Source organism: Ischnura elegans, chromosome 4, assembly GCF_921293095.1.
Source record: "Ischnura elegans chromosome 4, ioIscEleg1.1, whole genome shotgun sequence".
In the NCBI taxonomy this organism is placed as follows: Eukaryota; Metazoa; Arthropoda; class Insecta; order Odonata; family Coenagrionidae; genus Ischnura; species Ischnura elegans.
Genome location: NC_060249.1, coordinates 85455351 through 85467902, shown reverse-complemented (window position 1 = coordinate 85467902; position 12552 = coordinate 85455351). Strand labels below are relative to the sequence as shown.

The window sequence follows — 12552 nt, the reverse complement described above, 5'->3', positions numbered from 1 at the left end:
GGGGTCCCCACCCCAGGCCATCCCATCCCCCCCAAAGCATATGCCTAGTTACGCCACTAGCTTGAGTAATAAAGAATAGATTAAGAATTAGGTATCTTTCTGAGGAGATTATATTATAACCTCACTATATTTCCAGGCCCGACTGAAGCAATTTTTAAGAAATATATTTTACCAAATTAGATAGATACATGGATTCTTTCATCCTCCAAACAATAAAGGACTTGATTAGTATTGTATAATATAATGTTGTAAATTTTTTTTCATTTTGTCCCTTTGATATTTCTTTGTATTTGAGCTCAACCATTTTGTCGTTATTTAAGCGAGTGATTATTTTGACATTACCAATGATTTTTACATTCTTAGAATATAACGAATTCTTTAGAATATAAAATTAATCCTCACACCGCTAATGAATGTGCTGGGGTAGACTGGAACCCACAACGAAACTCTATAAGGCTAACATGGAAAGGAAAATGACTTTTCTAAATCCTGAAAACTTCTGCAACACTATTTTAACGAATTTCTTAACTTCACTTTGTCTGTTACGGAGGAGTTTTATAATCGATTTTAAACAAACTTATCAGCAGGATTAGACAGAACTGTGAAAAAAAAAATAAATTCCGGGATGCATTGCGTGTTTAAAATAGTTTCAGCTCAATCCGATTAATATTTTTCTTATTTTCAAGAAAAGAAACTAAAATATGGAAATAAGTTACGAAAATTGCCACAAAATTAACTCTGGCGCTGAAATCGAGAATTTTAAACCCACTTATATACAAAAAAAAATTTGGTGTGTGAAAAAAAGTCTTTTGAATACATTATTACTAACCGATTATGACCAAATGTTGCTCCTTAACAACATTAAAAATTCATACATTTTCAGATCCATTTAGGAAACATTTAAACTACTTAAGTGTTCTTTCGTGCTGTAAAGTTGAATGGCGAAATATGTAGCTGCCACAATAATTACTAGTGAGCAGAAAGTTATATCATTTTAAAATGAAAATTCTTCAAATTTAATTTCTCCCAGAAACAGGTCTGGATTAGAAACGGCTAAAGAAGTGAAAAAGAATGAAATAACAGATATGGAGCAAATGTTTTTAGGATTCAGTAATTTAAAAAAAATCAGCATCAATGATAAAAATTTTAAGTGTGTCCTTCAAGTTAAAAAGGATTTTGAATTTTTTTCATCATGTGACTTGTTCTCATTCTTTCCAGTTGTCCCTCGGAATGGCCCGCATCCTACACCGCTTGGCCCACTCTCCTCTGGGATCTTTGGCCATGAATGATTTCCGGAGGCACCAGTTCGTCCTGGTCGGTGGGACCACCCTCAAGCTATCAGACGTCGATGATGTCGGAGTCACGGAGCCCTCCTGCACCTCCAATTACGACTGTCTGCAACGCTTGCCATCGGAGATGCTGAACGACTCTTCCGGGGTTGACCACACCTTAAGTCCCTGCATAGAAGGCCGTTGTGTTGGACACAACGAGAAATTGAATGTTTGGCATGCTGGACAGCACTTCATTCGCCTCTTCCTACCTCTCAACGCCCCCTCTGCCCTTGAACCGAACATTCAGGAGCTTCTCTACGCCTACAAGACTGCCAAATGGAATTCTCAGCAAATTCTGGAGGCGACAGAGAGGCTGGTCGCCACTTTCGTATCGAAAGACTACCGCGGGGCAATGGAACTCGAGGCACAAGCGCAACCGATCCCAGATGGAGTGGGTGGGGCTTATCACATACCCAAAGGGTGAGAAGGATGCCAAGGCATAGAATAATATGGAGAGTAAAATTTCCCATCATCAGCCGTATTTTACTAGTATTGATTAACTTAACCCTTTGAGTGCCGACCGATTTTCCAGGTACTACGCTAAAAGTGCCGTGGCATTTTTGCTGATTTTGCAGTAGGTTAGGAAAAAAATTAGGTCTCAAAAACAACTAAGGTATATATTCAAAAACTTTAAGAAATCTTTATTATATGTGGTTTCACCTTTTAAATGTATTATTTGACGAAATGTTGGTAATGTGAATTAATTTTTTATAATTGAAAGAAAATAGTTAATGTTAAAATAAAATGAACACTGACTATTGAATTATTAGTGAACTATCAGCATCTAAGAGAGACATAGCAGGAGGAGCGCTATCAAGCTCCTGGCACTTTTCGCGAGAGATAGGATGAGCGCGATAGCGCTTCCCGGCACTCTAAGGGTTAATAAATAAAGCGATTATTGGATTTAAAGTCTAGTTCACAATAACTTGACTTTACTCGGCGTAATTATGAAGTTGAAAGTAAAAGCGTCCGTTGGCATCCATCAGGCCCCTTGCACACGCACCAATTTTGGACGGCCGGTAAAATATCAGCCTTCCACATTCCAACAGTGAACTATTGGAGGGCATGGGAGCTTGCGCACTTCCAACTTAAACACACACACACATTAAAATGTTTTTAGCTTACTTGAGCGTTTTCAAGGGCCCTGAATCCATTTTCGGCGCCAGTTTTCATACAAAACTGTCCCTATGGAGGGCATTACTATCGCTATGAGTGTGGGCGTTCGTGAGAGGACGAAATAGATGTAATATGGTATGTAATGTATGGGTGTTATGGAGGGCCAGGGTATAGAAAAAAACGGCAAACATGACCAAAATCGCATATTCTAATTTTTTTTTTCGCGATGTTCCACCACCTAAAAAGTTTTTTCCAATACACTAGCCGAAAGGGATTTAAAAACGCCTCCGGAAAACATTTTTTCTTAGTGGCCCTCTCAAATATATTTTATGAAAACAGGCGTGAGAAATTTTAAAATCGACGCCATTTCTCTTGGTCCTGCTGAAAATTTTCGAAAACAATGGGGCATCTGCTCCATTAAAAAGATTTCAAATTCCGCAAAACGCAGTAAAATATGCTGTCTAGTCCGAGATATAAAAAAAAATGAAAATCGTATTCTCGAGCTAGCCGGCCCTGGTGGGCCTCTAGCGGGCGAGGTATGGGGAGGGCAGTCCTATTTCATTCCAAATTGAATGCCCGAAGTGCGGGAAAAATCGCCGCGGGGCGCCTTTTCACCCTAATCAGCTATGCCCTTTCTCTTTGGCAAGGGAGATAGTTTTGTCTGACAAGAGGTAAAAAGTACCCTAAGTTTCCTAAAATACATTTCAATATATAATTGTTTTATGCAGCGGGCGAAATGATGTCCCATTAATTCGTCTGGTTCACAATGAGTTGCTTTACAATGAATACAGGACTTAAAAGGCAGTCCATCCTTATTTTTACATACCTAATTAAGATTTTTCTCGGGGAAAAATCTATATTTGAGGAAAATTTTCAGCTGGCTCATTATTGTTATATGTTGCAGTGAATACAATGAGGTTAGTGTACAACGATTTATATTTTTTTCTGCTTGAGGTACTGATATTTCAACAAATAAATTTGTGAGAGAAGAGCACTTACTCCATGAAGCTCTCACTTTTACTTTTTTTTCTCTTTTTTTTTTTAATTCTATCCACTAAAATGTGCTGCTCTCCGCCCGCAACGTCTTTAATACAGGAGATTAAGATAAACCGCGCGCCTAAATTTATGAACTTCATGAGGACTTCTAACAGAGAAAATCAATTTTATAATTTGACTTTTTCATAAAAACTCACAAAGTAGTCAGTACGGGCATGATAACCGTTCACATGAGTGATCAAAGATTTGCCATTGTTTAACCTTACGCATTTAACAATCTATCGCGGAAATATTTGATAGAGGCATACTGAAAGAAAATGATGTGGCATTTTCATGCCTCAAGAACAAGCTGCGTCAAGAAAAGGATGGTAAAAACATTCTCAAAATGTTTCACCCTCTTAGGGTTTAAGGTACAAGCAATTTATAATCAGTGCACGAAACATTTTTCACACGCTTCAATTTATTTTTACGGCATTTTACTTTCTATAGTCTCCCTTAAATAATGAATGGTTTATAAACCGCAAATAACAATAATTTAAAAAATAATTAAAACAACACTAATAATAATAATTTAAAAAATGTTGTTACAAAAATAGCAGTAAATTGAATTTCATTTATTTTGGTTTTACCCATTTTTTCCCTAGGACTAGAACTAGGTGCCACGTAAAACTGTCGTGGTACAACATAAACTTGACACAGAAAGATACATACTTTCTGCTGTTATTCGAGTTTATGTATGTCATATTATTTGAATGTATTTTTTCAATTATAATTTTTCGAAGCTTTGCTATCTTAGTAATATTTATGCTGGCTATGGGAAATTCAATATCCAAATACCACATCTTTATCCATTCTGCATTAAGAGATTATTTTTAAGTTTTAACTTATATCGCATTCTTGGAATGACAATCATAATGCGCCATGCATTTTCGATAAAAATCAATGAGAAGTATATTTTACAACGCAATCATTTTTTAATTCAATACAGGTAATAAAATTTCAAAATCCATTTTCAATTATTGTAAATATTTTACTCCGTATTCGATAAAGCAAACTGCATTGTATTTTATGGGAGGAAGAACTGAAGGGATCATGCATTTTTTTATGAAAATTCTTAGTCTTTCTAAAGCGTCTAATCTAAGTATACAGTATCGAGTGCATTCATTCCTCATACAATCTGAAAAATATATACTTGTACAAGTAAATATTAATGTATTTATCGTACATATATACATATGTTTATATAGTGCATTAATGTATTTATCGCATGCATTTTTTCCGTCAGGTAACTTTATCACGGTGGATCACGCCGACGTGTACCAAGAATGGGAGACCAAGATGCAAGACTGAGATAGGAGCAGAACAATCAGAAGGGGTACCGCAATGTTAAACTAATGACCTCCTGAAAGCCGAAGAAGAACCACTGGTGACTGTGCGACTACATTGCAGAATAGGACTGAGGCCTGCAAAAGTAATATAGTAAAGTATAATAAAGTAATAAGTATGCAATTGCAATCATTCCTACTGAAGGATTCTTCATCAACATCCCACAGCAAGAGGATTAAAACCAATGTCGTTGGAAGGACTTGTGTATCGGCGAGTGAATTTTCCTCGATTCCGGTGAAAAAAGACTACTCATAATATTTTCACATGCAAATATCAATGATATTTTATTTAAAGTAAATTAAAAATCCTTGTCAGAAAACTTGAACATGAAAATATTTTGTGAATGTATTTTTATAAATTTTGTTGTAAAAATCTTGTCTCGCTCATTTCACTCCTTCCACATTCAAGCATTTCAGTTTTAAGGCCAAGGGTGACTATAATACACAATCTTCAAGTATATTTCTATGGTGATAAATAATTACAGATCATGAAGATTAGTCAAAAAGTCTCATTTGTACAATCACAAATAATCAAATAACCTTTGATACACTACATACATGTGTGCATCATCAATGCAGCTCCAGTTATATGCTCCACAATCATAGTACGATGTAATTTTCAAGACAATGGTAAGCTTCGTTGTTGAATTTATTTTACCAAATTAAGTATTATTTCCATTTTTCGCATTTAAGCACTCATTTAGGACACTAACCTGTAATTAAATTACTCAAATGAACATAATGATTAGCTAAAAAAGAGTAAAAAACATTGAAACTCGAACTTGACTGGAAACGCGCTAGATTTAGCTCAAGTCAACACGAATTCCAAAATTGATGTCCAAATTGCTAGCAATAATGAATCATCTGACGAATAACTATACAATAAAATACACCGCAGCGATATTGAAGAAATTTTCAGCGCCACAGGCAGCATGAGCAACAGAAAACATTCGGATATTGCGGCAGATTTACGATAAAAGAAGAAAGAATGGAGAAGAAGAACTGGGATACTGGATTGATTGAGAACATTAGGATTTTAGGTGAGAATGAGTTCTCCTATGGGAGAAGACCACGTGGAATTGATGGAACTTATATTGATGAAGGTGAGGGGTAATAAAAACAACCGTAATTCTAAATGGAATGGGAAGGAATTGACAGAACGGTAAGATTAACTGTTCGGGCCGGAACAGCCTTATGTCTTCTTTTCTTCCATTTGAATTTCCCTCCTTTCTTCTTTTTCCCGCCTGCCTTGGTTTTTTTGTTTTGTGCCGTACTGTTTTGCCTAAAGAGGGCTTGAGCAGCACCGGAAGAACGGTGCAGGCCTGCGGCACCGGTATTCATTCATTCGCTTGGGTCCGGGCGAAGACGACAGCATTCGTTCGCCTGAGGCCTGAGGTCAAGGCGAAGACGCGTTTATCTCGTCGAAGCTCTGACGAGAATCAAGTGGTGGAAGGACGCATGGGGTGCAGAGTTCGGGCGGAAGCCAAGGTAAGGCGGGATTCCCTTCCTTATTTTCTTCCACCCCCGTCATTTCTTCCTTTCACTTTATTTAAATTTTGGTTTCCAGTCCCTCATTTCTCTTTTCTTATTATTTTTCGTCGTAAATGTAAGGCTAGTTCCGGCCCTGCATGCATTGCATTTCGGGCGGAGCACAACGGCCCCGTGACGCGACATTAACTATTGAAGCTCGTCAACTAAAATGAGTTTCTTTGCTCTTTAAGTCATCTCCAATCCGAGATAGAAGTTTTCGGAATACAGCCTACTTCTACACTTAGCAGACAAAAGAAATACACTTCTCTAGAAAAAATTATTGATACAGTTACTATAACCAGTCTGTAGAAGATAGATAATCCGGAATGGGTGGGACTGGACGCCTTCATGATTAACGATATTTACGGTGAATAGATCAGTTCCTGGATGCAGGCAACACTGCGACACGGAAAATACATTTTTTTTCTAAACGTGCGATGGTATCGGCGGAAATGATGCATTGTTAAGCAAGGGGTCAAGAAAATCCCAATTTAATTAGTAAAATATATGACTAAATATGTGAAAAGAAAAGGCTCAAAACATTTGAAAAACTTCTTCGTCTGTGAATCGCGAAGGTAAATAAATCGTGAAGGTACTTTTGATGAGGCCACCTGAAAACACAACGAAAATGGCACATAATTCTATACAATCCAAGTACAAATCGATATTTCGCCTCTCCAAATTTCTTAACTCTCAGCTGTTAGAATTCATTGTCGTTTTCACGACAAGTAACATTTAATCGGTAATTATCAAATCCTGCGATCGGAGGTAACCACACTTCGAATACGTTAGCGCAAATAACTACCGATTGTAAATTTGAACTCTTCCATTTAATGTTAATAATCGCAGATATTCTTACCAGCAGGGCCGTCGCGTGGTGTGGCCGCGCCCAGGGCGAGATTCTGTCAAGGGCACCCCCCCCCTCCGGGCGACCGCACCGCAACTTACACTCAAAACCAAACACAATGCGAGCGGCAGGTGTTTACCGGAATACAGGAATCCCAAATCACCAAATAACAGCTAACATATTTGTTTTTAACATTTATTCACAATCCACGTACAGTATTGTTGAAAATATTCAAACCAAGATAATATACATATGTACCTACGAATGTTAAAGTTGAAAGGAAATAAACAGAGGCACTAAACACTGAACGGCATTCGCCTGGCTTTTGCATGAGCAAATTTTATGAGCACATCCTTAAAATCTATTTTTCTCGCCAGTTCGTTTTCAATAGATAAGATGGCTAGTAAATTTAGTCTTTCCTGTGACATTTCCTCATTTCACAACTACGGCTACGGTTAGGGGGCGCACAACTGCAGTGATTGAGTAGGTGCGCAGGGGCGCCCCTTTAGAAAACGTAAACGAAAAGCACGCATATTCAATTACTAAATTTTGAAAAGATAATGGCTTAAGATAACGAATATTTTAGTTATTATTGCAGAATGTTAATTTTGTTATTGTAAAAACAACTTTTTTTAAATTCTGGTAGTAAAAATTTTTGTTTTCCCTGCCGCAAGATTCCCGTTTATTCTACCGCAAAATTCCCGTTTTCCCTGCCGTAGCGGCGCCCCCCTAGCCGCGGCGCCCCGGTCGCCCCACCCACGCGACGGCCCTGCTTACCAGTACGGACAAAGGGGGTATTTCGGGATATCTACTTTTGATAAACATCATTGGCAATACGTTCCCGAGGCGGCACAAAACCCAAAAACTGAAACAATTGCTTACCATAACGCTACCTTGGTTTGACAAGGTTCTAACTGACATTTTTGCAAAATTTGGTGTTTTCACTCAAGATAACTAAGTTTATGTTTATCCATGTGATGCACCGGTTTTTATTCCTCTATGTAAAATAATAACAGATTTAGAACAGTGACAAAGTTCCAACTGCAAGGAGAAAAACCTAATATTTGGTGTGACAAGGTTCTAACTGCATTTTACTTATTTTATTACTCATATAAACATATAAAAAAATAAAATAAATACATATTTTCTTAAAGTAATAATTGCTAGTGTATCCAGTGGATCACTAGTGTATGTGCCAAAAATCAAAAATAAATTCCTATTAATAATAGAAATAGAGCAGTTTAAAACTTTGACAAGGTTTTTCTCAAAACCAGCTGATGGCCAGTTAGAACCTTGTCAAACCAAGGTAGCGATTACGTCTATTGGATATTTATTTGCTATAGGTGGAGTGGCGAGTAGTATCTATGGTAGCAAAATCTGTGCACTTGTAATTGGTGCGTTTTTACCTAGTTTGACTTACTTATCCCTCGGATGCATTCCTCTTTTAATAAATTGATTTTTAGCCTAAGCATGTGGAATGTTTTCACATCGTTGGAAGGATGATCAGAAAAGAATGCTTTCAACTGGGATAACGGCAGCTTAAAACTATTTTAAGTAACATATCGATTCTCAGTGGTAAAAAATGAGCGCAAGTGGATTCAAGACGTCGCGTCGGTAGAATTCCTCTTCATGACGGTTGGAGCTCATTGAATGAAAAAAATAGGCAATCGCGTTCAAGGAAGGAATCAGAATTCCAGGAAGAAAATAAATAGTTGTCATTTGTGTGCTACAAATTTTTCATAAAAACCTGCAAATTTTCTCGGATAAATTTTAAGTCATTTTGGGTGCGTGCGGTGCGCACAATGCAAACTTCAAAAAGCACTTTTATTCCCCGTCTTATTGATTCCGGAAAGTTCTAGGAATAGACATCGCATGTTGATGCCGTGAATTCTTTCGCATGTATTCCAAGTTATGAAAGGATATAGTTTACAGAAGAAATAGGCAAATTAGTTCATTAACCTTGGTGGGGTTAGCGTGACGACAGTCAGGCTCTGAGACAGCGATCACAATTAGATAGCCGTTTTTCCGTGACTTAAAAGACATAGAAATGCAGACAAACTTCGGAAATTTTTCAGTTGTTTTGATGCTTCCATTTTTTATATTTCCGGATTATCGATCTCCTACTGTACTCATATAAGTACGGAATAGTTATAGCATTCGTAATCCTAGTATTTACTTGCTGTTTCCAGGTCTAAAAAAAGGTGAAAATTTTTAATTAAGGCTAATTTTGAACAGAACACATAAGCAAATCCCATTTAATCGCCAAACTTTTGAATTATAATTAACTTGATATCTGAAATCAGTTCCAAAATGTTGAAGACAAACATTAAATCCTTCCATATTTGACCAATCCAATGTATAAAAATATTGCAGTCCTTGACATCTGTTAAGAGGTAGTAAAGTTTTATCACAATGTAATTTCATTAAAAACGAGAAAAATTTCTAGCTGCTGAATTCTATTTAAAATTCAGGCGTTAAAGAACGCAACCCGCATGACGCGCCCCATTTATCGCTTTTGTGGATCTCTGTAGGAGAAAATGTCACCTTCACAAATTTTCAAATGAAATAATGATGCAACAGGGATAAGTTTAAAATTTCCTTTTTATCAATATTATTTCAAAACATAACCATAAGATGAAATGAGATTTCACAGAGGGCAAGACTATAATTATCAGGAACTAAAAAACAGCTTTAATGAATCCAAAATTCCAGGTACATTGGAAACAATAAAAAAGAGAGACACTTTTCCACACAAATAGGCGTAGTAATTAGTTTTTTTCCACAGAAAATCAAAACCAATGATTAAAATGGTTTTTTATCTCGTCATCAGAATGCACACCTTACTTTTTAATTATTTAATATGCATACTTATTCATTGTCTTTCGGGTTATAGATCCCAAAACTTCCCCAATATCACATGCTAACTGATGCAACTACAATCCTAGGAGCAGTAAGAAAATGCATATGAAAATCTTCAACCACGAATGAAGACGAATAAATATATTTTGCATTTGTAAAAACATACACTAGAGCAGTGGTTCCCAACCCTTTATGTCTAGCGACCCACCTTTTAATTTTTACCGTTTTCGCGACCCACCCCTACCCCACCCATGATTCCACACACACATACAAATACGTATGTATGCATTTTGTACACTTAATTGGTATTTATATACATTCCTATACACTATTGTTTTCGTGTCAATGTAATAGGCAAGCATTGCACCAAGATTTTTTATGTTAAAAAAATAATAAAAATGACACATACATAAAATTAAAATTATCTGGTGAATCATTTAAATTTGGTACATTTTCAAGAGCCACGCCGCGACCCACTTAAATTCTGCCCGCGACCTACTAGTGGGTCGCGACCCACTGGTTGGGAAACGCTAGCCTAGAGGACTACGGCCGAGTCGGGCATCGAAACGTCGGCAATAATGCAGTTCCTGATCCGGTGGCAATCCCGAGAAAATTTCACGGAATCTATTCGCCGGGAAAGCACCAAATCACAGATGAAATTATGACTGGATGATATTATGGACGACGTCACGCGCAGGATAAATATGATAAAATTACATCAATCTGAAATGGATAAATATTATGTAATCGATATCAAATACATTATTCACTCACGTCAACCAGTGAGGCAATATTATGAGTTTCGATGTTCTTATGTCGCAATAGGTGATCAAGTCCCAAATTACATTCTCTATAGTATTCTACTCAGGGGCGCAGGTAGGAATGAAGGCTGGGGGGATTGGGTGCAACTAATACCAAGGTGTGTGGAGGTATGGTATACCCACCAGGATAAGCGTTAGGTGCGAGATTAATAAATTGCGCAATTTTAAGATAAATGGTTCAAAATGGTGAGTTTTACGGCTTTCGGAGGGATATTTTATTATTTCGTTCAATATTCTATATTAATATCAATTCAATTAAGTAAAATGGATTAAACTTAAAAACTTCTATGAGCTCTGGGGGGGGGGGGGGTTTATCCCCCAAACCCCTCCCCCTCGCTACGCCTCTGATTCTGCTCAACTCTGTGGAATTTCATTCTAGCAAAAAAAAAAGAAAACTGTATTTATCCACCAATTTATTCTCGCGGTACAACTAGTATCGACGCAACGGCGACTTCATCAGGCACCTAATGATGATAAATGTACCTGATGAAGATGCCGCCTCGTCGAAACTAGTTGTACCGCGGAAATTAATCGGCGGAAAAATACATACTTTCCATTTCATTGCCCAGACTCAAACATTGGCCAAACATCACGAGCTTTGAAATGCAAAATGAAGGAACATCCAAGGGCCACCAAGAATACACAATATCACCTATCCGCCATAGTCGAGGCTGAATGGGAAGGACCAACGCAAAAGGCTTCGAAAATGCTTTACTCATTGGTAAAGAGAAGTATTACTATCCACGACTCATGCGAGAAGCTAAGTAGACAAAAACACCTACTTTCAAAAGGGAGGATAGCTAATCGTTCTCCAACGCCTCGATGAAACTCGTCCACAAACCGACCAGTTAACAGGCACCTGCCCAAAACCAAGGATTATCTAAGACTGGAAAAAACTTGCAACCGACACTTCAAGCCTGAAGACGCCTGCTGCAATGCCGACGGAACTGTCATAGCGAAAATGAATGGGCGCGGAGGACAACCCGAAAGCCAAGCTGCGAGTAAACTCCGTTGTATTCCACACAATATTTAATAAAAGACTCGACCAGTTTCAACCTTTTCAGGTCATTATCTTATGTCAGGTCAGAATTATGATTCATTTTTTTTCAATTACTCAATATTTCAAATAGGAAATGCATCAGATACTAAATTATCGACCAAAATGATAATTGGAATCTTGTCACAATCAATCCGCGAGCTGGTGGTATTACCACTCTCTTAAAGTAAGGTCTTATGCCTGACACCGGTGGAAGAATTTTTTTTAAATACTTAACTCGCGAAGAAGCTGATTCATTCCACAATGGCTAAAAATTCCACCATTTTACATAGCATACGATGAAGAAAGAAAGAGTTGGAGTAGGTAAACCACATTCAATACCATACATAGTTTACTGAATACCGAATAAATAAGGTAATTTCAACGTGAGGGAATGAGGAGAGGCTGGATATATAAGCAAAATGTTTCATTTAAACCCAGATAAATATAAATGAAAAACCCATGATTAAACATCTTCTAATCAAGCATTCTCATGACTCTTCTACAGGTCGCTGCATCGGTGAGTCCTGATTCTTATTAAAACCACGTAAGCATTCATAAAATGAATATGTCCTATAGCGATTGTATCTCACTCCGTCCGCAATAGGGTAGTTTCCTTCATCAAAGAAAA

The 12552-nt window shown here is 37.4% G+C and overlaps 1 protein-coding gene across 1 annotated transcript in view; it reads left to right on the top strand.

Annotated features, from left to right (window-relative positions):
- LOC124156889 (extracellular tyrosine-protein kinase PKDCC-like) overlaps positions 1-5153 on the top strand; it is a 104915-nt gene extending 99762 nt beyond the window's left edge. The window contains exons 3-4 of the mRNA XM_046531377.1: positions 1219-1751; positions 4729-5153. Coding sequence (XP_046387333.1) covers positions 1219-1751; positions 4729-4732 — 537 coding nt within the window. The 3' untranslated portion in view covers positions 4733-5153. The remainder of the gene's footprint in view (positions 1-1218; positions 1752-4728) is intronic.
- Positions 5154-12552: the final 7399 nt, after the last annotated feature.